Here is a 25,771-nt window from a genome sequence, read left to right as displayed (position 1 = left end):
CCTGCCTCCCTCTCCAGCTCCCCCTGAGCTCAGCTGCTCATCGTGAGGCCTGGGAGGGCGTCTTGTTCTTTCAGCAGGAAGGGCAGCTTCAGGGGAGTCAGGAGACCAGGTTTCTAATGGACCCCTGAGTCAGCCCTTCTGTTTCCTTCCCAGCAAGGTGACGAGGGCAGGCTGCCTGTGGATGATGCCCAGAGATGCTGAGAATCTCCAGCGTTGAATACTCAGCGGGGCTGCACCTTGTATTAACCTTTGATGTGCATCCTCTCAGCAGCCCTTCAACCCCCAAGTTTAAACAAGTGGAGGAGACTGCAGGTGGGTAGTTCAGCAGGTCACTCAACCTGGGGAGGGGGGGACAACCCTTGCACCTGCTGTGATCTGGCTGCAGGGGATCCTCTGAGATGCCACTGTGGTACCAGAAATCGTCAGGCTTCAGGAGGCCACAGTCCTGAGAAAAGCTTGGGTCATCTGTGCTGCGAATCCCCCTGGACTCCGGTCAGAGGGTTACTGCCCTTTGCCCCCTCCTGAACTCTGACCTTGCCTTGCAAGCGTATCAGGGACTGAGAACGCGGGACACCAGGGAGAGCTAGGAGACCCCTGGGCTTTGTAGGAAGAAGCTGAAAATCTCAGGGCTGGGGGAGGGGGCACAATCAAGTCGGTGCTTTGCGTTGGTCCCAGAGTGGTGGTCGGGGGTACCAGGGGCCGAAGAGAGGAAGCAGCACTTTCTAAGCAGCTCGGCGGAGAGCTGCTCTGGCTGGTCACTCAGGGCGTGCCACCCCTGCTGCTCTCGCCTCTCTCTCCCCAGGCCCTCCCCACCCCTTCCTCCCTGTCCTGCACCCGCCACATGAAATCACTGGGCGTCCTCTGCCAGATCACAGTGGGCTACTTCTTTTTTATTTTTTTTTGCGGTACGCGGGCCTCTCACCGCCGTGGCCTCTCCCGTCGCGGAGCACAGGCTCCGGACGCGCAGGCTCAGCGGCCATGGCTCACGGGCCCAGCCGCTCCGCGGCACGTGGGATCCTACCAGGCCGGGGCACGAACCCGCGTCCCCTGCATCGGCAGGCGGACTCTCGACCACTGCGCCACCAGAGAAGCCCCCGCGGTGGGCTTCTTGCTGCCGTGGGGGCTGCACGGGGACAGACCCTAAGTGTCAAGTTCAGAGCCTCACAGAGATTCCTAGCACGGTGAGAAGGACACTTAGCTGCGGCGAGGCTGTTTGAAATGCCCTTTCAGTGCCACTCGGTACTCCCAGACCCTAGCGGCGTGACAGGTTTGAAGCTAGAGCCGGTCCTTGGTAGTGCGAGTGAGCTTTCCTTTTGGGGTCCCCAGTTTCCTTAACGTGCGGAGAACGTGCTAGAATCAGGTTGCCCGTGAGGGTCAGGTAGGCAACGATTTAGGGGAGTGGGCCAGGGCAGATGAGTGCTGCCCTCTCTGGCTGATGTAGAGGGTGTATCCTCTGCTCTGCTCTGGGCTGGGGGTGGAGGGCTTGGGGGCCGCAGGCTGGAACGTGGTCCCCGGGGTGGGCCCAGGTCACAGTAGGGCATCCTCTGTGGCTGAGGGAGACCGTGCAGTTGCTCATCAGAGGAGCGGCGCCGACCAGCGGCCTGTGGGCTGTGTCAGCCCACCGAGGCTGGAACTTGACAAAGGTGCTTCCGAGGCTGAGGTAGTTCCTATTCAGTTGCTTAACCAAACATCTCTTTGGAAATGCATCACCCAAGCTCACCACCACTTGCAAAACAGTTTTGTAGAGAGACTTTCTACTCAACGCAGCTCTTTTTTTGGGGTGGTGTGTTTTTAAGTAGGTCATGGTGGCTGTGAGGCCACTGAATGGTGGCCAGACTAGAGATTAAAGAGCTTTTATCCGGAAAGGGGCTGGTGAGAGACATTTGGTGCCTCGGGCCCTTTGCCCCTCCCTGAGAGCCGCCTCCCAGTTCCCTTTTGAGGAGCCCCTTCAGTATAGGAATCTCTGCCACGTGACTCCTGGTACCCAGGAGACTAGGTGTCCCTGTTTCCGGATTCCCTGCGTGGTCAGGGGCAGAGCCACACCCTGGGCTCTCTCGGGACAGAGTCCCGAGCAGGGGGTGGGTGAGAGGTCGGTTGGAGGGTGTCAGTGGGGGCAGAGGGCTGGCCAGGCTCTTCTGGCATGCTTGTGCCACTCCAGCTCCCCGATTCTGTGAGCACCCCGCCTTCATCCCCACCATATCCTTCTAGGAACTTCCTTTTGCTCTTCCAGAGTTGCTTCTGTGGCTTGGACCATTGATATCTCCTGGTGGATATGGGGCCAAATCGAGTGGAGAAAGGCCCCAGCCCCGAGATGTCTTCTCAGGGCCCAGCGAGGCCCGGCCAGTCCTCTCCCTTCACTAGACCCTTAAGTTCCGAGTCAGATGTCCTCCTCTGGCTCGTCGTTAAGGAAACGCAGGCACTGCAGGATTAGGTATGTGTCTAGGCTTGCTGGGGAGTCGAGGGGACTATTCCAGTTAAGGGAATTACTTAACCCACAGGAATGTTCAGTCCTGGCCTCTTACTCTCAGGTCAGAAGGTTAACTGATTGGCTGAAACGACTTGAGCTTTGGACTTTTAACAGCTGTGTGAACCCAAATCCCAAATCGGCTAGGATTTACTAGGTACCCACTTTGTGCAGGGTCCTGAGGTGGCACTGGTGCCCTTTGGGCTTGACAGCCAGTGGTCCCTGCTCTCGGTCAAGTGAGGGGCTGCGAGGAGAGGGGGCACAGACCGAGGGCTGGTGATGAGGCTCTGGGTCAGGCAGCCACACGTGCTGGCTGGTGGCTGCTGTGCTGTACGGTCCTGTGTCAGTGTTGCACCCTCTGACCATGAGGCTGCAGAGCCCTCGCCCCCTGGTAGGTGCCCCTTCCCCCTGGCACCCCCAGAGGGATCCACAGGGGTGGACCCTGGATTGAGGAGGCCGGGCACTCTAGTTCTCAGGAAGCAGAAAAATCATTATTTACAAAGAACATATTAAAAATGCACGAGAGAAATCAGCCCTTGCCTCCCACCACCTGCAAGGTGTGAGCATCCTTGTGGATCCTCATGAGTCAGAGTTGGAGAAGAAAGCTGAGTCCCCCAGACGGGGGAGGGAGCTGCCCGGGTCTGGACCCCGTGTGTCTCTGCTTGGGAGGGATGCCTGCTTCCGGGCTCTGCCCTTTCGCAGCTTCCACACCTGGAGGGGGGCCAGCTGAGCTGCGTTGGGGTCTTCGCCTGGGCTGGTGAAGATGTGGAGAGATGTCTGAGCTGGCCTGCCTCTGCGGGGCAGTAGGACATGTTGGAAAGTCACGTCCATGGTCCTGCCAGGCAAGGACCTGGATGGACACTGTTTTCCAAGCAGTGACTGCAGAGTATTCTCAGGACAGAAGGTCTGGCTCTTGATGTTTGTTCCTGGGTCCCGGTTCTGTGTGGTGAGAAGGAAGTGTGTCGGCGGAGGAAGCCTCATACTCTGGAGATGGTTCAGGGAGGTGGGGGACAGGCCCAAAGCCCCCAGCCCAATGTCAGGGATAGCAGCTTCTCCTTCCTGCTGGTGTAAGTCCATCAGGGTACTCTCAGGGGTGCTTTTTTTAAAAAAATCGAGGTATAGTTGATTTACAATATTATGTTAGTTTCAGGTGTACAACATAGTGATTCAAAATGTTTATAGATTATCCTCCATTTATAGTTATTATAAAATACTGGCTATATTCCCTGTGCTGTACAATACATTCTCCTAGCTTATTTCTTTTATACATAGTAGTTTGTACCTCTTAAACTTCCCCTACCCTTAGGGGCTCTTTTATATAGTCTTCTGAGATGGAGGTTTTTTTTTTTTTTTTTGCGGTACACGGGCCTCTCACCGCTGTGGCCTCTCCCGCCACGGAGCACGGGCTCCGGACGCGCAGGCTCAGCGGCCATGGCTCACGGACTCAGCCGCTCCGCGGCATGTGGGATCCTCCCGGACCGGGGCACGAACCCACGTCCCCTGCATCGGCAGGCGGACTCTCAACCACTGCGCCACCAGGGAAGCCCTGAGATGGAGTTTAAGGTCCGTGACCCCTCTGCTCAAATGGCCAGAGCGGCTCCCGTCACCTAAATTGCTGACGCTTACTCTTTTCCTTTATAAGAGCCTAGGTGCTCGTCCCTCAGCCCCCCACCCAGGTCATGGACGGGCAGGGTGAGCAGAGGTGAGGAACCAGGTGGCTGGTGCTTATTTATCCCCAGGGCTCTGCCGGGGGCCGGGCTCACCTTTTACAGCCTCTGAGCCCCGTGCAGATCATAGTCACTGTCAGAGGAGTTATCGGGCTGGGTGGAGACACGATGCAGGGCCCCTTCCAGAGCTGTGGAAAGAAAGGAGGCCATTTGAGCAGGGTTATCCCTCCAGGCTACACAGAGAGAGCCCTTCAGAGCCAAGAGCCCTGCTGGGGCTGGAAGATCACAGAGACTTTCTGAGCTGGTGGCTCAACAGCCCTGAAACTTGTGATCAAATCAGCTAGTGTCCTCTAATGATGCTGAACGCCAGGCTCCCTGCGGCTTAATTGTTAGTGCCAGTCAGGGAGCATTCGATACAGGGCTCTGCGGGCCACGGATGGATGCTCTGTTCTGCCTCCAAGGGATCCGAGGGGCCTCATTTATTGAGAAACAGGTCCTTCAGGTCACAGCGGTGCTGGGGTTAATGACATCCCGGCACATTCTCTCTAGCTGAGTGGCCCGTTAAGGCTGTATCCCTTCCATACCCTGCCGTGACCGGCTGTCAAAGGGGGGCCGTTTGATCCTTCTGCCCCCTGCTCGGCCTCCCTTCTTTCTCCAGGCGATCATGTGACCCTCTGCTTGGCCCTGCCGTCATTCCTAGGAGCGCAAGCTGGTGCTTACCTGGAAAAGCTGAGATTTGGGAGTTCCTGGGAGGCTGACTGTATTCGTTCTCCAGGTGGGAGGCCGTGGGGTTCTCAGCCTGGGACCGGACAGTCACCGTGTGGTTGCGATGGAAAGACACTGAGCGGATGTGGGAGATAGTAACATTAGACATGATGCTCTGTCCTCCTCCCCAACAGGGGCCCAACTCGAATTTCCTGTTCCCACTGTGTAACGTGGGGGTGGTGGTGCAAGGGCCCCCTGAGCTCCTTCAGTGCAACCCTTTTTCCCTTTCTTCCCCGGGAGGCTCATTCTAGCAGCGCTCAGGCTTTTAGAGCAGCTTTGGGTCGGCTGGCAAGCTGACGGGCGGGCAGTCAGTCAGTTATTAAACATTTATCAAGCCTGGAATGGGAACACGAGTGATAGGGCAGATATGGTCCCTGCCCTCCTGGAACGGAGGGGCTTTATATTGTAAGAAAGACTTGACAACACAGCGCCTTCTTGAAGGAACTGGCCCTTGACACACAAAGTGGGGGAGAAGGTGGAGTAGAGGCAGGATGAGGGCTGTGTTTCTACCCACAAAGGGGGCTCTGGCTGTGGCCAGAAGGAGAGAGGATGGAGACCAGGGGTGGGGACAGGGCCGGCTGCATCCAAATGTCTTAAAACTGGCCTTGTAAAGTTGTTCCACGATAAAGACGTTCCATGATAAATCTAGCTTGGACAACCCTTCTTAACATATGTCCGCTTTGGAGATGAACCACGCAAAAATGCCCATGAAGGTTCTGACAAGTCCTGAAGTAAAGAACCGTGTCTAGCTTTGCTTAACTCACTGATTTCCGAGTCTCTTTGATCACGGGGCCCTCTTCTCTGAGTACCACCCATTAACACCTGTGGCTACAGTCACACCTTAGATGAGCACAGTGGAGCTCAGAGGCCTCAAGGAGCCACTGGCTCTGTCCATGGTCGGCAGTGACCCGTGACCCTGCTTCACGGCCTCCTTCCTGAGTCTCGTGGCTACTGACCTGGGCCGAGGGAGGATCCTGCCTCCGGGGCTACTTACTGTTCTGGTTCAGTCCCGTCGGGCCAATCCACTGGCGCTGCTTCTTCTGGCGGACTGGGTGACAGACAGGAAAGGCACATGGTGGGGGGGAGGGGGGTTGAGACAGGCGTGGGCAAGGGGGGCGGGAGCCAGGGAAGGAGGGAGGAGGCGGCAGGTGCATGCTGAGGGGCCGGTTCTCCAGGAGAAACCACCGCGGGGTGCTTAGAACCAGAATTAAGACCTGGGAGGGCATCAGGGACCCAGCCATCACTGCCCACCTCTGGCAGTGGGCAGCCTCTCTGATCTCACACCCTTGTCTCCGAATGATTTCCTCCCGAGTTCTGCAAGGCCAGGATGATACCCCTACCTTCACAAGGTCTGGGGTCGCCCATTTGTTGTATGAGGAAACCAGAGCTCAGGGAGGAAGTGGTTCGATTAGCTGCTAAGTGGTGGAGCCGGCCTGGGGCACGTGTCTTCTGGGGTCAGACCGTCTGGACCCACCACAGTCTAAAGAATGCCCATACCCTCCCTTTGGGCTGGAGTGGGTCCCAGCTGGGCCACTGGATGTGGGCGAATCAGTGATTTTCCTGACTTTCTGTTTGTTACTTGGTGCGGAGAAAGGCCGATGGGCAGGAGAGGGGCAGGGCTGGGTGGTGAAGCAGAGGTGCTCCCGGCCGGCTTTCTGGAGGCGGGAACCCTCCTCTGTGGGGCTCGTGGGCAACCCGTCCAGTCTCCCCACGCAGGGGCTTGAAAGGGAGGAGGTTCGGGGCACCTACACCTACATTTCTTCACCAGCTTCTTGTAGGCGAGAGGGCCACACACCACCAGCAGCATTACCGCAAGCACGAGGGCCAGGATGACGCTTGCCACTGTGCCTGCACCCAGGCCCGCTGGGCGTGTGTTCTGGCCTGCAGGAGGCAGAGTTAGGTCAGCCCCAGCCTGGGAGGCATCAAAACTGTCCGTTCAGAGGGAAGCTCCTGGCTGGCTGGCTGGCTTCCCCCAGTAACTCACCAGCATGTGCAGAAGGCAGTTTTCTATCTGCTGTCTCTCCACCCGTCTCTGAAATTCTCTGCTACCCGTTCATTTATCCACCATTTACTATGTAACAGTTGATCATCCGGCTATCATTTGCCCCTCCTGTGATCAACTCTTTAAGTTTCCACCATTTTCCAGTTACTATGAGTGATCACCTTGCCATCATATACAAATAGCCATCCATCCATTCATCGCTCTCTTTTCTGTGTGAGTCAATTACCATTAGTGTAGCAAATATGTACCCCCCACCCCTTGCTTTTCTGCTTTCCATCTGGAAGAGCAGAAGACGGAAGGAGAGTTCTATCATTCATTAGCTGCCTGACAATGGCGGCCCGTCTCCTATTGACGGTTCGTGCTCACTGCTGTCTGAGCACTCTTGTCCCCTCTCCCCTCATTTGTTATCCCTCCATTCTTCCCCAGGGCTCTCTATTTAGTTCCTGGGGCCTGTTCTTCAGAAATGTGCTCATCGACTGAGTCTTAGAAGGAATCCAGAACTACCCTCCACCCACCGTGGGCTGGGCCCAACTCACAGGTGACAAACACTCTCTTGCAGTGGGATTTTTTCTGCAGAAGCTGGTGGCACTGGGACAGCTTCCCCGGGGGACAGAAGAACCCCCCGGAGGTCTTCTCGCCGGTGTCCAGCAGCTGGTAGGAGCTGACGTTGCCACACTGCTGCTCCCGGCACACATCCTCCCACCTCGCCATGCCCTTGGCTGAGGAGCTGTCGCACAGGGCGTCCCACTGCTTGCCCTGGCGCACCTCCACGGAGCCTTCACACGTGCCGCTGCCCCCCACCAGGCGGCTCTGCACCTTGGGCTGGAAATCTGGGGGGAGAGCAATGGGAGGTGAGGTGGCGGGCTCAGCGGGAGCTCCCTGGGCCCCGAGCTTGCATGCCTGGTCACTGGGACCCCGTGACACTAGCAAAGTGGGGGCCCTGGCAGGGCCCGGCGCTCGGGGGTCTGGGTACCACATGGGACTGCCTTCCTTTCTGCCTTTCCCTTCTTCTGGCATCCTGTCTGGCATTTTCCCCGTCAAGCCCTGTCCCTGGCGCCTCTGGGCCACTGCAACAGCTTGGGCACGTTCGGTGAAGAGGCTGGCAGTGCCCGTCAGCAGCCACCAGCAGGGAGTCGTCCCCCACCCAGGTGGCAGTAAGAGAAGTGGGGAAATAGGCCCCACCTGGGTCCACTTCCCTCTTTGAAACGTCCTCTCATTCTCTTGCTGCTCCTTGAGAGCTGGGAGGGCTTTTCAGAGAGGGGAAACTGAGGCCCGGGGATGGGAAATACCCCCTGCTCTGAGTCCTGGAGATTCGCAGGTGGGACTGAATCCAGGAATCCTGCTGCCCAGGCCTCAAGCCTGGAGGGACCAGCTTTCATAACAGGGCCTGGTCCGACAGAAACGGATTCATTTCTGCTTGTCAGGGTTGGGCCTGGAGGCCCACGTGTGCTCGAGTTAGAGTGAGTTGTGATCTCGGCAGCTTTGGCCGGTTTCTATAGCAACATCCATCTTCAAAGCTCCAGTAAATCTTCTACTTAGAAAAAAAAATCCAAAGGCAGGCTTTCTGGGTATGGTTTTGCAAGTTGTAGCCTACAGGAGGGCTCCTAGCAGAGGGGTGGGTGGGCCTGAGAGCCAGCCAGGTTTTTCTATCCGGCCAAGAGATCCTTGGGGGCTGCTTCTGCCTGGAGGGGGCAGCATCTTACTAATTCACACCATGTGTCCAGTGGTTTGGGGGCATCCCTGCCTGCAGGATAGCCCAGTGGTCCAGAGCAAATGCTTCCCAGATGTGTGCACATGAGTCCCGGAGACTTTGCTGAAAGGCAAATCCTGATTAGTAGGTGGAGGGTGGGGCCTGGGAATCTGTATTTCGAACCAGCCAGGTGAAGCCAATGCTGCTGGTCCGGGACCACACCTGGAGTAGCCAAGGCTTACACAGCAGGCTCTGGAGTGAGGCTGCTTGAGGGGAGACCCCAGCTAGTGCTGCAGGATACTGAGTAAGAAATTTAACCCCTCTGAGCCTCAGCTTCCTCATCTGTAAGGTGGGGATAATAACAGCGCCCACCTTCTAAGCTGCTTGTGAAAACGAAGGAATGCCCTGACTAGTCCCCAACGTGATGTAAGCACTCAGGAAGTATGACTTCTTAGAGTCTGGACTTCACTAGACCATCTGGTGATAGGAGCCCACTACGTCCCAAGGCATGCTGTGATTATCCTTATTTTGACCTGTGGTCCCTTTCCCCACAGTTTCCCCGTTGATCCTCGTTTTGGGATCCCGCCAGACCAGCCTCTGGGCTCCTGGCCTCGACCACACCGGCATCGCCAGTCTCTTCTGGTTGGTGGCCTATGACTCGGGAGCCTCCGCAGGAAGTCCCCTGGGGCCCTGCTCTGGCTTTTCTCTACCTACTGTGCCTCAGGGACCTCCTAGGTCTCACCATCGCTCCAACATCATCTGTCCCCGGGATTTATAAACTCCCCTCCTGCAAGGCTGGTCCCCTCCAAGAGCTGCATCCTGCTTGGGCCCTTGACACAAGCCACAGTCCACCAAGCTCACCAGCGGACCGTGCCTCGTCCTGTAAGTCCTGCCACTTCCCCCTGTGGCAGCCGAGCCAGCGGTACGTTTGGGCTTGTTCTGCGTTACTTTGCAGAGATGCCCGGGGCGTTGGGTGTGAGTGTGGCCTCCCCGCCCCATGGCCGCCCCGCCTCTTAGAGGCCAACGATCAGCCCTCGTGTCCCTTGTGTTCTCCGTAGCGCTGGTGCCCTGGGCTGCACGGAGGGCTTTCAGGAACGTGTGGTGACTGACCACATGGGGGCGCCCGTGAGTCTCGGCCCGGTCCCACTCACCAGAACAGATGAGGCCAAGAGCTTGGCCTCCCGCCTGGGGCTGAACTTTTCTGAAGCACTGCTCTAGGGTGGCACATCTTCTGTTCTGGATCCTCCACCGGATTGGCAAGGGACCGCTCTCTCCTGGCTCTAGTTTCCTGGCTGCCTCGGTCTCTGGCAGAGGCCTCAGGAAAGAGCCACACTGGAGGGCTGCACAGATGAGGTTCCCCAGGTCCTGGATCCCGTCCTGGGACTCGATGCCGACGGTGCCACCCAGGCTGCCGCTGTAGAACTCCACCAGGCCTGCACACCGCAGGCCCCCGGGTCGCGCCACCAGCTGCAGCCTGGGAGGAGCTGGGAGGTGGGGAGGGACCTGAGTGCTGACGACCAGCAGCAGGGCCTCTCTTGCTCTGTGGTTCTAACACACAGATGGGTGAATGACTGGCCGACGGCCCCGGGAGGTGGTGAGGTCCCAAATATTGCATGGAACATGCGCTACAACTTTTCATGCTTATCTGAAATTTAAATGTAACTGAATATCCTGTGTTCTTGTTTGCTAAATCCGACACCCTACCCCCAGGGCCCTCAGAATCCTTTTACCTGTGGGCTCCGGAGTGGTTATGGGCGGGGGGCTCGTGGGAAGAGGTGTTGTCCTCAGTGGCTCTGAAAACAGATGCTCTGGTTAGGGAGGGGGCCGGGACTCTGGGAGGGAGGAGGGAAGAGTAGGGGGTGTGGGGAGAGTTGGGGTCAACAACCGGCCATGTTGAGAAAGACCTGGAACTCATGATGTAAGTACCATGGCCCCATTAAGTCCACTTGACCCACACGTTGTGTCTAAGCCTCCTGCGAGGCAGGCAGGACCGGCCCATTTTACAGTTGGGAAAACAGAGGTTAAGAGGAGACAATGAAGTTAACTGTTGGCAGAACCAGCTCTCGACCTTTTCCATCCCCAGACAGGTGCCAGCACGCCCTCAGTACTCCTCCTCCAGTTCCCCACCAGTGTATGTTTCTGAGAGGGTAGTTGTAAATCGGGGACCCCTTCCACCTGCCTGCTCAGGCCCCAGATCACAGGCGTGGGCAGCCTCCTCGGGGCTGGTGCCCAGGCCCAGGGAACCCACGGGGCCAGCTAGTTACCCACCTAAGCAGATCAGGGCCAGAGGGTCCCCCTGATTTGCCTTGCTGTCGCTGCAGTTGGAGAAGGACCCCAGTTGTCCGCGGCAGGTGATCTGGCTCTGGGGTCGCTTCCCTTTGAAGTGACGGAAGTGGGAGAGGAGCAAGGGCTCCCTGCATCGCAGCTCCTGGCAGAGCTTCCAGGCCTGACCGGGGTCCTCCCGGTGGAACGGGCTCAGGCCCCAGCTCTGGCTGTGCACCGTGTACCACTTGTCCTTGTAGTTGACCTCCAGATGGCCCTGGCACCGCGAGCCGGAGCCGCTTAGTCTCACTGTGAACCCTAGGGGTCAAAGAGGTGGAGAGGGCAGTCGGGCTGGAAAGGGCCCTCCATGGGGGCCCCTCCCTGCACCTTCCCCATCTGGACCCCACCCCTAGCAAGGCTCCCGTTGCCCACGGGCTGACTGGTTTGCTCCTCCCGTGAGTGTCGTCCTCTGGGACCTTGCAGGGACTTGCCAGAAACTCAGGCTGATGCCGCCCCTGATCTGGGCAGCCCCTTGAAACCAGGCCAGGAGGACGCGGCTTGAGACCTCAGAGCCCAGGGAACTCGGGGCAGTGAGCGAGGGGCTCTCAGCACCCACCGTCCTGCAGAATCGCCCCTTCCTGGAAATTCTGTTTCAATAGACCCCAGATAGGGCCCGGAGCCTGATCTTTTTCTCTCTCTCTAACTTTTATTCTATTTTTTTTCTGTTCATTTTTTTAATTGAAGTCTAGTTGACTTACCACTGCTGTGCCAATCTCAGCTGTACAGCAAAGTGACTCAGTTATACACATACAGACATTCTTTATTTAATATTCTTTTCCATGATGGTTTATCCCAGGAGATTGGATACAGTTCCCTGTGCTATACAGTAGGACCTTGTTCTTTATTCATTCTAAATGTTAACAGTTTGCAGCTACCAACCCTAAACTCCCTGTCCATCCCTCTCCCTCCCCCTTTGCCCCTTGTCTCTAACTTTTAAAATCAGTTTTATCGAGGTACGCTTTACATACAGGGACATGCACTCATTTTAAGGGCACTTGTTCAATGGAATTTGACAAATGTATGCACACCTATAGCCCCCACCATGCTCTAGAAGAGAACACGCCCATCACCTGGAAGTTGCCTCATGCCTCTTCACAGTCGATTTCCCTGAATCCAGCCTCAGGCAGCCAGTGATCTGCTTTCTGTCACTAGAGATGTGCTCTGCCTGTTCTCAAACGTTATATAAGTGGGATGGTACAGCAGGAACCATCTTGCTAGAGTTTGGAGCTAGGATGCCATTGCAGGCTTCCAGGTCCCGGCCCAGGGCCTACCGAGCCCTCTGTGGCCCCTTTTGGTGGCCTGGTAGCTTCATGAGATCCTCTCGCCGCATGTGTCACCAGATACATTCAGCATGATGTTATCTCAGGAAATGTGAAAAAGAGAGTCTGTGGTGGAGTGAGTCTGGGAACTGCTGAATCTGCAAATGCTTAACTGAGTTCCTCATTGCAGGACTTCTCAGAGCCTTTACTAGGCCCGTGTCCCATGTCAGGAGTCTGCAGTGGGTGACGTAGTGTTGCCTACCCTTGGTCCAACGAGTTCCGTGGAACCCTGTTTGGGAAACACTAGCCTCTAGGATTAAAGTCCAACCTCTAAGGCAAGACATTTCACACAGTTTACAATCTGGTGCAGCCTCTCTCTGCAGCCCCAGCTGCGAATGTCTCTGGCCAGGGAGCATCTGGCAGGACTGGGCAGGAAAAGGACTTTGCAAGGTGCAGTTATGGCCAGTATCTTTTCTGTGCCTGGTGAGTGGGTCATAATAATAACTAGCATGACACCCAGCATTTGTGGGGTGCTTTACAGCCATCTAGGGCATCTATCTGCAAATGGGCCTCTTAAGTGTGCGTGCATGCGCGTGTGCGTGTGTAGGGGGTGTCGGCTGCACTCTCTCTCTCTCTCTCTCTCTCTCTCTCTCTCTCTCTCTCTCTCTCAAGGTGCAATTCGCTCCGATGGAGGGATGGCAGTTCCCCCTACAGCCTGGTGGAATCGTTCCACGCCCCCCTCTCCACGTGGCTCTTCCTTACCTTGGTCCTCTAAGTTGAGCCCTCTGAGGCCTCTGAGGCAGGAAGTGACTGCAGAAAGGAGAGAAGAGGGTCAGAAAGGGAAGTCTCTCTCCTGCTTCGCCTCACCTCTACTCACAGCCTGATCAATGGCATTTTTGCCTCCAGCCACTGTCGTGGGCTTCAGGGGCAGGGATTTTCATACTACAGATGGCAACCCTTAGGAGGGTCGTGAAACCAGGTTAGTGGGTTGCAACCATCAATTTTCCTTCTTGTTTTAAAACTTTACTTTTTAAATGAACATGCAGTAAATTCCCTTTTCTTTTAGTGCACAATTCTATGAATATGAACACATACACAAATCTGCATAATCACCGTCACCATCAAGGCACACAAGAGTTCCATCACCCGCCACAATTCCCTCATGCTGTCTCTCTGTAGTAATATGCAGCATTGCAACCATCAATTTTAAAAAAATCATGTAGTAACACAACCATCGATTTTTAAAAAACTGAAACGGACTAGAATAGAAATGTCAGAATGCATCGTGTTTTGTGAGGATACAGCTCACTTTGTGTGTGTTGGGTGGCAATATAAAAGCATCCAGAGTGTTGCTTTCAGTCAAAAAAAATTTGAACGTCATAGTTCTAGAGAGCTGAGAACTGAGCCAGAATGGGAACCCAGGACATTTGTTACTTTCTAGAATTCCCAAGGCAGGATAAGAATGATAGCAATTTCTCTTTAACAGCTCCCAGTTCTAGAGGAGGAAATCAGAGCTCAGAGAGGCAGAGGGGCTTGCCCAAGATCACATGGTCAGTTGGTGGAGGAGCCCAGTGGACTTGGGTCTGGGGGGAACTGGCCTCCCCTCTGTCCTGGCTCCTGCCTGGGCCCCTTCAATAGGAATGTGGGCCATTGGGCAGTCCCTCCTCCTCGAGCCTCGTCTGACTGTGGAGCAGGGGTGTCAAAGTGGCTCGTTGTCCGTGGCCATGTGTCCGGCTCGTGTGTGGCTGGGGCAGAGGCTTGATCTGGGTGGGGACGGGTCGGGTGGCACGCCTGTACGGCCTCAGAGCCCACCCTCCACCTTGGCTGCCCGGGCTTTATCAGTCGTGGAGCAAGTGTTTGGTTTCCGTCTGCCCCGGGCTTGCTTCTCAGTTGGGAGCTGGGCACAGCATCAGTCAGGGCGAGTACTTTATATAGTAAAGGGCTGTGTTTAAGTTTCTTTTGAGAAATTGTTGCTGGGTGTAAAAAGTCCCGTTTTTGCCCGAGTGTTCTGAAGCTGGTGGTAGAATTTTAAGGGGAGTCATGCCCCACCAGCCTGCCCTCTCCCTCCAACCAAGACTCCTTGTAATTAAGTTGCGGCCTAAGGTAAGTTTCTTCCATCTTGGCAAGAGCCCGCCATGGTTGCCCCGGGAGTCCTGGGCCTTGGAAGGGGAAGGTATTTCTCACACAGAGGGCATGTCGGGTCCAGAGCAGAGGCCAGAGCTCTGGCCTGGGTTGGGAGGGGGTTGGCCAGCTGTCAATCATCTGATCTACTGCAATGGGCAGGGCAGCCTCAGGAGGACATGGTGGAGATGCCCGGCTAGCTTGGTGAGAGAGGAGGCAGGGGGCCTTTGTCCAGCCCTCACCTCTCACCCCTGACCTTCCAGTCCTACCTCCCTCCATCCCAGTTCCCACCATGAATGGGGCTGTACACCTTTAGGGATTCATTTCTTTGGCTAAACCCTGAGGGCACTTATGGGGATAGGGGACCCAAAGATCCATTCTTTGGTGCTGAATGTTGCAGGATAGGTTTTCTGGTACTGATGCCTTTCTCTGGGTCTGAGTACCAGCTCTGCCACTTCCTTAGCCCCTGTGAGCCTCAGTTTCATGGTCTGAGGCTCAGTATGGGAGCAAGAAAGGGACCAGCTTCATAGCAACGTTGTGAGGATGAGATGAAATAATCTATGCAAAAGACAGCCCAGTGCCTTCCTGGCTGGCGTTCATTGCTCAGAGCTTGTGTTACTGGTTGTGGAGCTGGCTGGGCCCGGGGCAGGGGTGGGCGGGACTGCAGCCCTGCTGGGGAGTTTTCCCAGGGGCAGGGGTCCTTGTCTGGACACTTGGAGAGCCAGATCACAGGGCTCGCCACCTCCCTTTCCCACCTGGGACCTTCGCAGTCCCAAAGTCACCACAGTCAACGTCCGTTAACAGCAGCTACCAATTATTGAACACCTACTGTATACTCAGCCCTGGGCGAGGGGTCCTTACGGATATCGTTCATCTTCCACACGGCCCCACAATTTGAGTTGAGTATGTTCACAATATAGCTGTCGGGAGAGGCAAGTGCCCTGTCCCGGGTAACACTGCCAGCAACAGGCAGGGCCTGGATTTGAACCACGAGTATGCCTTCCAAACCCATCTCTCTGCTTTCTGCCATCCAGCTGGGCCTCCAAAGTGTCACGTTCAGGGAATGAACAAATGAGCAGAAATGAACATGACCTTGACCCTGACCCTGGTGCTGGAGTCCCCAGACCCTGAAGCCCCTGGGGACAGGGACTGGGCCTGACCATCCCTGCGGATCTCACACAGAACAGCCAGAGAACATTCTCAGGAAAGACTGAACAACCTGAGAACCAAGAAAAATTCTAAAAAAGAAAATGCTCTGTGGAGAAAAGGCATCTATGCATCCCAGGGCTTCGCCTCCCTCTGGGAGCCTGACTGGCCTCAGGTGAGCAGCATTTCTTGTCTTGTCCCTCCATCACCGTCACTGTCACCACCACCATCACCATCACCACCATCACCATCACAACCATCAACACAGTCACTGTCACCATCACCACTACCACCATCATCACCATCACCATCACTGTCACATCAGCATCACCATCAACACAGTCACCGTCACCATCATCAACACCATCACCAACACTGGTACTGTCACCATCACTGTCACCATCGCCATCACCATCATCAACACAGTCGCCGTCACCATCACCACCGTCATCACCACCACCACCACCACCACCACTACCATCCTCAACACTTTTTTTTTTTTTTTTGCGGTACGCGGGCCTCTCACTGCTGTGGCCTCTCCCCTTGCGGAGCACAGGCTCCGGACGCGCAGGCTCAGCGGCCATGGCTCACGGGCCCAGCCGCTCCGCGGCATGTGGGATCCTCCCGGACCGGGGCACGAACCCGTGTCCCTTGCATCGGCAGGCGGACTCTCAACCACTGCGCCACCAGGGAAGCCCTCAACACAACAAAGTACTAGTTGTACTTTCTCCTAGGCATTTTTATACATTAACTCTCTCAAACCTCACCCCAGCTCTGTGAAGTTGGCACTATTGTTTTGATCTCCATTTTATAGATGAGGGAACAGAGAGATTAACTAACTTGCTAAGCAACTGATGAAGAGTGGGCCCAGGACTCCAAGCCAGGCCGTCTGGCACAGTCTGTGCTTTTGACCGCTGGGCTAGCTGCCTCCCTTCCCTTCAGAGGGAAGGCTGCCACGGCCTGCTCTGTGTTTCACCAATTCCTGCATGTTCCCGGCGTGCAAACCTGATGAAAGAGAGTGAACTTGTGATTCCCTTCAGTCAGTGAAACATACTGTGGGAAGACTTTCCATGAACTTGCTGTGTGATCTTGGCAAGTCACTCAACCTCTCTGGGCTTGGTCTCCTCGTCTGTAAAGTCAGGAAGTTAGGGTCCACCCTCCCTCACCTTCCTTTCGGTTCAAACTTCCATGATCTATAATCTTCAGCTCCTGATGTAGCTCAGCGGCAGGCAGGCAGGCAGGCAGGCAGGCGTGGGCAGGTGAGATGTGTGACTGACTGGGAGCCTTCCTGGGTGCTGCTTCTTCCTGTCTGTCCAGGGATCCGTTCAGGTTTTGACTGTCCACAACTTATTTTCGTTCTTTCAGCTGCTTCTCACAGGGATCAGACCAACATCCTCCTTCCCCTGAACCCTGCTGACTGTGCTCGGGGTCCCTTTGACCCCCTCCCTGGCTACAGCTTAGCCCAGCCCCTGCGTGCAGCCCGAGGCCCACGGCTTTGCTGCTGCAGAACCGCAAACAGAAACCTGGGGACCCATGATACCGAGAGGGACAGGAGGCACAGAAGCATCCTGCCATTCCCCAGTCTCTCATCCAACACCACACCCCGAGCGGCTGGGGCCAGGCCCCTTCCCTCCCCTGCCAACCTTTCCTTGGAGGCCCCACTATTTAGGGCTTAGACTGGCCAAGCCAGGCAACGATCAGGGCCAAAAATCCAGAGAGACAGTAGGAAGGCTTTTTCACTCTCCCCTCCCCCCTCTCATGTCTGCCTTTGCAGAGATTTTACCATTTTGACTCTGCCTGCCCTGATGAGGTCTCAGTGAGGAGTAAATGAATCCCTGAAAGAGGCTCTGAGACATTTACGAGCTCACTCCCTCCCTCCCCTGTCCTCTTGCATCCCCCCACATTCCGGATGGTTCTCTCTTTGGTTCCCTGTACAGCAATACTCTGGGCCACGTCAGGCCACAGATGAGTTTTATTTGCTCAGCACAGTGTTATAATGTTTTTTCTGGAGCCCATTGTTTTGAAAGATTTCTTTCTGTTTTGTTTCTCTTTTTCTTTTTTGGGCCGTACCGTGCCGCGTGGGCGATCTTAGTTCCCCGACCAGGGATTAAACCTGAGCCTCCCTGCAGTAGGAGCACAGAGTCTTAACCACGGGACCTCCAGGGAAGTCCCTTACTTTTCTTTTTTGTAAAAAAAAATCCCAAGATCCAGATGTTTTTGAAAAACAATATGCTTTGGCCACGTGGGGCTGCATCCCCATGAGCCCCCAGGGCAGCCTGTTCTGTCCTGGTTTGCCAGCACCCTCGGGGCACCCTACTGTCACCCTGCATCTGGAGAGCCTCAGCTTCAAACACATGATGGCTTCTGCAGCAAAACATATGAATTTTCGCAGTAAGTGGGATGTGTCAAGATTATAAATAGTCTCCTATTCATTCAGGTCAGGATTTGCACTGTAAACGTTTGCCAGAAATTTGCAAATGTGGGGGGGTTTGGAATTGCAAACGAACGTTGGTGGACCTGTATTATCAGTCCCATTTTACAGCAGAGCCAGAACTTGGCCCAGGCTGCTGGCTTCAGAGCTTGTACCCTTGATGCCACCTCTGACCCACTCATGGGCCTGCCTGGACCCGTGAGCACCTATGCTTGCAGCCCTACACACTGAGAAATGGAGACAAGAGTGTGGCCTGCCGAGGGTCCCGGGGGCACCGGGATCCCAGGGAGGAGCTGGGACTTGACTGATGATAATAATAGTGACAGCGACCTCTGACCCCGTGCAGACCCCAAGGGTTTTTCACGGGAGACCCCATTTCTTCCTGACTGCCTCAATCAGGGGGACTGTCATCACTCTGTTTTCCAGATAAGGAAACTGACAGACTGATTTAGTGCGGTTTGGAAGTCTGATGTTCCATTTTTTCCGTTAACAGTGATTCCCTTTAATAGTCCATAACATTCTCATCAATTTACAGCTAACACAATATGTCAACTGCCTTTTGGGGGCATTCCGGATTTTCCTTCCCTCCTCCTCTGCTGAGAGGCTGGCTCGGAAGGCCAGGAACTCCGCTTTTCTGAAACGACTCTCATCAGTGGGGCTGTGTTAACCTGAGTCTGTATCAGGGCTTCAGGGAAACAAAGATCACAAAGGGCCGAAATTCTGTTTCTCGGGTTGAGCACCAGACGAAGTGGTTGGTTTTTGATCAGGAGCCTTTTTATGTGCAAAACTTGTAGAAAATCACACTGGGCTTATGCCAGGAGGAGCCTGGGGGCTGGAGCCTGCAGAAGGAACAGCGGATCCAGGTCTCTAATCTCGCTCACCCAGGGTCTGCGCCGATGAGCGACAGTGCGCAGCTTGTGGGCAGAGTGGCCTTCGTATCTGAATTGCAATTCCACGCTCTCCCTGGTGGCCTCGTGTGTTTGATTGAATTTGCATGAGTTTCACGCCACCATATGTGACTCCACTGTCACAAGGACAAGGCCTCCTTTCTGTTCAGAGCTTCACATATCCCAAAGCCCGCACAGGGGCTCGTCCTTTCCATGCACAGCCCTGTGAAGAAGGGACCGAGCTCACCCCTATTTTCAGATCAAGAAACCGAGGTTCAGAGAGGCTCAGTGACTTGCCCAAGGTCACACAGCTCGCTGGTGGTAGGGTCGGTGCAGAAACTCCGTCACCATCACTTGACAGGGCCCCATGGGACTCTACCACTGGAGACCCCAGAGCCCACTCGCCCATGGTACAGAAGGGGGAAACTGAGGCCGGGGAGAGGGAGGGGCTCACTCCGGAGGGGAGTCTGTGGCAGTACAGGGGACCCGTGCTGCCTCTGCCAGTTGCCACCAACCTCCTATCCTGTTTCTACCACACCTCTCCCAGCTGTGCCCCAGGGAGAAGGGAGTATCAGGGTCCCTGTGGGAGCTGTATGGGTCAAGCCCCCCCAGGGGTACATAACAATGATGAAGGCAGGGGTGGTGACAGTAGTAGTTATAGAGGAAGTGATACAGGACCACGATTCCCTATCTGCAATTCAAAGTCTAAAACCAAAAGTCTTTTCTGATGCATTTGGCAGGAAGGCATTTGTGCCTTCAGTGTGCGAATTCGGTTTCACTGCAGAAATGGGAATGTGTTTGATTATGGCATGTTGCCCAGTCTGGAAAAATTCTGGGTTCCCAAATGCATCTGGCCGGAGGCTCCAGGTAACGGCTTGTGGACCTGGAGAGGCGAGAGTTCCAGTTTCTCTCCAGGGCACTCTGCCCCCTTTCTCCTCTGCTTGGCCCCTGGGTACCTTGAGTTCATTGGAGAAAACGCTCTGTGCTCACGGAGGCCTCCACAGCTGCCTCGCCACCAGCCTGTGTGTGACGGCCCATCTGCCTGCAGCCGTCGTCCCCGGGTCCACATAGCATGGTGCAATCACTCATTTCCTACATGTATTTACTCAAATATTATCTTCTCGTGAGACCCACTGCAACTTCCTGGGATACAGCATGGCCCCCGAGCTCCCAATCCCCAACCTCACGTCACTTCGTGACCTCCTAACATCCATATGATCATTGATTTAGCTTCTCTCTGTCTGTCTCCCCATCACACCCCAACTACGATGTTGGATGCACCTGGACAGGAATTTTGATTGTTCATTGCTGTGTCCCCAGCACTTAGAACAGTACCTGGCACATAGTAGGTGCTCAATAAATACTTGCTGTCTGAATGAATGAACCAGATTTAATGATAGCAATTATCCTTTGAGATGGGCACAGTGGTTATCCCCATTTTATAGATGAGAAGGCTGAGTCTCAGAGGGGTGTTCTTGTCATTTGTGAGTGGCCAAGCAGAAATCGAACCCAGATCTGCGTTGCTCCAAGGCCCCACAGGCCTTCACACATGTCTGCACGCAACACAGACACACATATAGCAGGTACACACACAGCACACACACACATGCTCACCAGGCACCCACAGGCACCCACATGCATGCACACAGAACAGGTGTTCAATCAATTTTGTTGGGTGGAGTTGAAGTCCCTCCCTGGTCCCCTGGTCACTGCAGGGAAACCCCTCTGAACTGTAGGTGCTGGTCAGAGTGACCAGAGGGGACAGTGCCAGCCCCTGAGCCCCCAGGTCCCTCTGCTACCCGCTGGGGGTGGGGAGCTCGGGGTTGCTGGGGGCCTGATTCTTTGCACCCAGAGCCAGCAAGAGCCTCAGCTCTGCAGCTGGGGCCGCGGGCCGGATGGTGGGCTCACACTGGGCGTCCCCTCTCCTCTCCTCTACTGTGGATGCCCAGCCCCCCTCAGCCTGTCCTGCCCGTTGCCTTCACCCTTGATGTCCCCTCTGCCTGGGACACTCCTCCCACTTTTCTCTGCCTGGCTGGTTCCTTCCATCATTTGGGTCTCAGGCAAGACATCACCTCCTCAGAGAGGAGCCCCTCAGACTGGGAGCCCCTTCGAACGTGAACTTGGTTAATGAGTCTCAGCCATTGCGGTTTCCTTTGTTGCCCTGATCACGATATTTAGAAATTTGTAAATATTTCGGGTGCTCCCTCCACGAGGGTGGACCCCTGTGTGGATCACGGCTCTATCCCCAGAGTTTTACACAGAGCTGGACACCTAGTAGATGCTCAATAAATGTATGTGGATGAATAAATGAATGAATAACTAGCCTGTGCAGGAGGACTGGGGGAGAGAAAGACGGATGGCTAGGCTCGAGGCCTCCCCACCAGGTCCTGACTCACCTTGTTTCTTGCTGACTCTGATAATAATAATAATAAATTTATATAATAAATAAATTTATATGATAAATTATATAATAAATAAATTTATATAATGAATGTATTATTATTATTAATGCTTACTGAGCACTTACACAAACCGACATTCCTATTAAAGCTCTGTATTCATTGATTCACTTAATCCTTATAAATCGCTATGAGGCAGGTCCTATTATTATTCCAATTTTGCAGAAGAGGAAACTGAAGCTTACAGAACGGGTCCATGGTCACCCAGCTGGCAAGGGGGGACCAGAATTCAAACTGCCAAGTCTGTGACTTTCTGAAGCCTTAGTGCCAGCTTCTGGAGTCCCGGTGGCTGGGCCTGAGCCTCTGGGCAGTGATCAGGGCTGCCTCCATGCCCCACCTTCAGCAGGTGAGCCCTGGGCAGGTTGGAGCTCAGGGCAGCTGCAGAGGGAAGCAGGCTGTGAGCATCTTCATGTACCAAAAGTCCCCAAGCCACGGGCACAAACTTGATGGCCAGCCAAGAGGCCGCAGTGTTCCCAGGGCTCTGGCGATAAAGCATCTCTACTTGGAATGTCTTGAAGGGTGCCTGTGCTGTTTGCCCCCAGCCACAGCCCTGACCCTAGGTGTCCCCAGCCCTTGGTGGCTGCCTGTCTGCTGGTGGTGGTTGTGTCCTGCAGCCATTTTCCTACTCGTGGGAGTGGCTTTGGTGTGTCTTTGCTCTTGGCTAGGGGTACAGAGGAGCCTCCACGAGAGCAGAAGCACTGCGCTGGGGTGGGTTCTGCAGCTCACTAGCTGCTCCCCCTGGACCTCAGTTTTCCACACTGTAAAATGGGGACAATGGGCCCACCTGCTTCCTAGGTTGTTGTGAAGCTTTCAGAAGAAAATGGCTTTGAAAGTATTTCTTGGGCTTCCCTGGTGGCGCAGTGGTTGACAGTCCGCCTGCCGATGCAGGGGACACGGGTTCATGCCCCGGTCTAGGAGGATCCCACATGCCGCGGAGCGGCTGGCCCCGTGAGCCATGGCCGCTGAGCCTGCGCGTCCGGAGCCTGTGCTCCGCAACAGGAGAGGCCACAACAGTGAGAGGCCCGCGTACCACAAAAAAAAAAAAAAAAAGTATTTCTTAAGCTGTGACCCGCTGAACAATGGGAATGTTTGTTATCCACCAGTTACACACACACACACACACACACACACACACACACACACACACACACACACACACACACTGGGAATCCTGTGCTCCTGGGCTTCCAGATGGTTCCCACACTCTGGTGAAGGCACTGCCTCTACGGCTTCCTGACTCTGGGCTCCATTAGGCCTAGTCCTACCAGGAGCCTCGCCCCTGATGGGGTTCGAGGGAGGCCAGCAGAGCAGGACTCCACCCCCACTCCCAGGGGGCTTGGCTAGACTCCTGCCCTGCTGGGGTCAGAGGCCACAGGTGAGGGGTCGGTGGGGAGCTTAGGGGCCTGGTCCTTGGAGTCTCCAGGGCCAAGGAGGGTCCCGTAAGCAGCGGGGTCCATCCGTCAGCCTCTGCCCTGGGGACAGAAGGTACTTTGTACCTCCTGCAGCTCCATGGAAGAGTAGCCATGAGAACATGTGTGCACATGTGCCATCGCCACATGCATGGGAGAAGGCAAGTCTACATTTTTTACCCATGAAAACACACACACGTATACACACACACACACACACACCCCTACATACCCGTTTTCTAGGAGGGACTGAGGCCCCCCACTAGGCAGGCAATGTCCCCAAGTCCTTTCCCTCCAAACTGGGAAGCCGCAAGCTGCCACCTGTTCTCACCTGTTCCCGTCCCGAGTCAGTCACCTCTCTCACCCTGCCACACCTTCCAAACCCTTGAGAAGTGGTCAGATCTTACCCAGTTCACCCCCCGCCCCCTGCATTTTATAAATAAGGAGATGGAGGCCCCGAGAGGCTCGGACCTATCTGAGGTCATACACGGCCAGGCTTGGACCCCAGGGCTCAGGTCATGAAGTACCCTCCCCTCCCCTGCCCCTCCCGCTTGCTCAGGACCCTCCCCACTGGCCAGTGTCGGTGACACCCCAGCAGCAGGGCTCCGGTCCTGAACTAGCGTCCCAAGACCTCAGGGATGGAGGACTGCCCTTTCCACCGTCTCCCCTCCGGCAAACAGTAGGCCCCAGACTCACCCACCCCTAACCTTATCCCCAGACAGCTTCTCCAGAGGCCCCAAGTCAATTCTACAGTGGCCCCCGGGGAAGTGTTCCGAAGCCCCTCCTCTGGGTCTGGGGTGACAGTAGACCCACACCTGGCTGGTAGGCCTGGCTGAGACCCCCTCTGGGATGAAACCAGTAACTAAGGACTAAGGTGTACGTCTTTGACATCTGCTCGACGGTGATCCGCTTCCCACCCTGCCCTGGCCCGCTCTGCCCAGAGCATCATCAGAACTGCCCAGGAGACGGCAGTTTCCTGTCCCTGGAGGCGTCCAAGCAACGGCTGGACACTCATGGGGTGGGGGGTGGGGTAGCACCAGAGGGAAGCCGGCATTGAATGAGGGCTGGACAACTTGATTTCTAGGCTGAGGGTCTGATCTTGGCATGGATTCCACCTCGAAGGGGACAGTAAGGTCCCCAACAGTGCAAGAGAGAAGCGGAGGTGGGGCCCCGGGGGTGAGACAGGCAGGGCCAAGAGCCGAGCTGGGGCTGGGGGAGAAGACAGGGATCCTGGTGGCCCCAGCCCTCCGTGCTGCTCCAGAGAGGTGACATGCGGGCCTGAGTCAGACTGAGGGGATCTGACTCTGGCATCTTCTTCTCTGTATCCTGAGCCCAGGTGCCCCAGAAGACACCCCAGAAGGGGTACTCACCCAGCAGCCCTAGCAGGTACAGGGCGGCCAGCGGTGGATGTTGAGACCCCATGGGCGCGGCCTCCTCTGCCTCAACCTCAGCAAGCTCGGCCCCGGTAGGTGAGGGTGTCTGGCCCTGTGTCTGCCTCTCCGGGAGAAGGGGGAGGGGCGGGCAGGCTCATGCAGGGGTGGGACAGGGGAGCAGGCAGTGTGGGGCCTGTGTCATCGTGTTTGAAGTTGAAACTGTCAACTTCCTCCTGGGTAAAACCATCTGCCCCAGTTCGAATGGCGGCCCTGATCTCTGCCAGCTTCCTGCCCGGGGTGCCTAGGCCTGGGCCAGTGCCCTGACCCCGCCATGCTGGGACAGGGCTGCGGCCTGGGGGAGCCCTGAGCCGGGCCAAGGGGAGGGAGGCCTGGGGGAGGGGGCTGGGAGAGACGGGGGACACGTCCCACCGAGAAGTCTCTGAGCTGTGCTGAGGTGATGAGTGAGAGGTGGGAGGTGGCGGGCACCGCCCCAGTCCTTGCAGCACTCAGTGATGAAAAACCAAACCAAACCCTCCATCTCTGCTACCGGGATGAACTAGGAGTTGGAGGTGAATCCCCGCAGGTGGCATTTTACGAGCAAACACAGGAGAGGGCTCCTCCATGGACCCTGGGCTTGCATCAGGGTGTGTATGTGAGAGCTCAGTGTGGATGGCGTGATCTCTGTGTCGATGTTGCTGAAATAAACCCCGGGCTGCTGAGGAAGAGGAGGGGTGCTGGGCATTTTGCAAAGCAGATGGGGGAGGCCAGCGACCGACCAGGGAAAGGCTCAGCCTCTCTGTGGCCTGGGCTCAGGTCCCTCACTCCAGGGTAGACGGAGCCCAGACCCAGGCTCCTTGGGGCTTCTCGCAATCCGGGCCATGCCAGGGGTGAAGTGGCTCAGGGACATGACAGTGGCCGAATATGAAGAGTTGGGGGGTAAGGGTCTGAGCCAGGCCTCCCAGCTGCACGCCCCCCATCTCCACATCCCCTCCGCCAGCAGCTGGAGGCCCTCTAGGGCTGGGGGGTGGGGGTCTCCCTCCCTGGGCCCGTGTTGCCTCAGCAGCTACGCAATAGCGTCCACTCAGCTCCCAGCATCCAACACTCCCCAGTCTCCTCTAATACGGGGCTGGGAGGGTGTTGGGGTGCTTGAATCCATTCCCTAAGGAAAGGATCAAGGCCTGGGGTCAAGCCCTGTTACAGGTGTGATTGGGGAGGCACACCCACCACCTCATACAGGATTCGGAGGCGCTTCCTCCCCTCCCCAGAGGTGACATGGAGGCCTCAGCCAGCCCTTCCTGGCCCCACGCCTTCCCACTCCCCCCACTCCCCTTACCCCCCCAACCCACCCACTCTCACATCCATCCTTCCCATCCTGTGACTGGAAATCCCAGACTTTTCATTCCTTCCTTCAGTTGTTCATCCAGCAAACCTTTGCCCCATGCTAAGCACCAGAGATGCAGAGATGGAGACATGTGGTCCTCACTCTGCTTACACTCCGAGGACCCTCTGGATAATTTTTCTCTTAAAGACTCGGTGTTGGGAATTCCCTGGCCGTCCAGTGGTTAGGACTCTGTGCTTTCACTGTTCGATCCCTGGCCAGGGAACTAAGATCCCGCAAACCGCGTGGCATAGCCAAAAAAAAAAAAAAGACCCTGTGTTTAGGAAGCTTTTATTGGTCACACTAGTGGTGTGTATTAAGTGGCCCTTCATGACCCTGTTACCACACTCAGTTTACATAACTGCAGCCGGGAAGGGAGAAGGGGTTTTTATTGAGCA

General features: G+C 55.7%; 1 protein-coding gene across 3 annotated transcripts; it reads right to left on the bottom strand.

Moving 5' to 3' along the window:
- Positions 1-2,792: 2,792 nt before the first annotated feature.
- CD5 (CD5 molecule) lies at positions 2,793-24,182 on the bottom strand. Of its 3 annotated transcripts, none has more exons than XM_029208424.1 (11): positions 23,993-24,182; positions 12,932-12,979; positions 10,857-11,168; positions 10,319-10,381; positions 9,740-10,072; positions 7,435-7,728; positions 6,652-6,777; positions 5,891-5,944; positions 4,852-4,971; positions 4,228-4,319; positions 2,793-3,560 (listed from the first exon to the last, which is right to left on the bottom strand). In XM_029208424.1, the coding sequence occupies exons 1-10, from the start codon at positions 24,042-24,044 to the stop codon at positions 4,231-4,233; spliced, it is 1,491 nt and encodes a 496-aa protein (XP_029064257.1). In that variant the 5' UTR covers positions 24,045-24,182; the 3' UTR covers positions 2,793-3,560; positions 4,228-4,230. The 3 variants fall into 3 exon arrangements, 2 of the variants coding, with proteins under 2 accessions (XP_029064257.1, XP_029064258.1); XM_029208425.1 differs by having other exon boundaries at positions 2,793-3,403; XR_003791488.1 differs by lacking the exon at positions 2,793-3,560 and having other exon boundaries at positions 4,263-4,319; positions 5,891-6,777.
- Positions 24,183-25,771: the final 1,589 nt, after the last annotated feature.

Source organism: Monodon monoceros, unplaced genomic scaffold (assembly GCF_005190385.1).
Source record: "Monodon monoceros isolate NGI ecotype Baffin Bay Population unplaced genomic scaffold, NGI_Narwhal_1 Super_Scaffold_7, whole genome shotgun sequence".
In the NCBI taxonomy this organism is placed as follows: Eukaryota; Metazoa; Chordata; class Mammalia; order Artiodactyla; family Monodontidae; genus Monodon; species Monodon monoceros.
Note: the sequence above shows the minus strand (reverse complement) of the source record. Positions and strands in the feature narration are given on the sequence as shown.

Coding starts and splice junctions, on each gene's coding strand:
- CD5 (XM_029208424.1), bottom strand. CDS start 24,044: ATGGGGTCTCAACATCCACCGCTGGCCGCCCTGTACCTGCTAGGGCTG. Junction 4,972..5,890: donor GACGGGACTGAACCAGAACA/GTAAGTAGCCCC, acceptor ACATCCGCTCAG/TGTCTTTCCATCGCAACCAC. Junction 4,320..4,851: donor CCAAATCTCAGCTTTTCCAG/GTAAGCACCAGC, acceptor TTCTTTCCACAG/CTCTGGAAGGGGCCCTGCAT.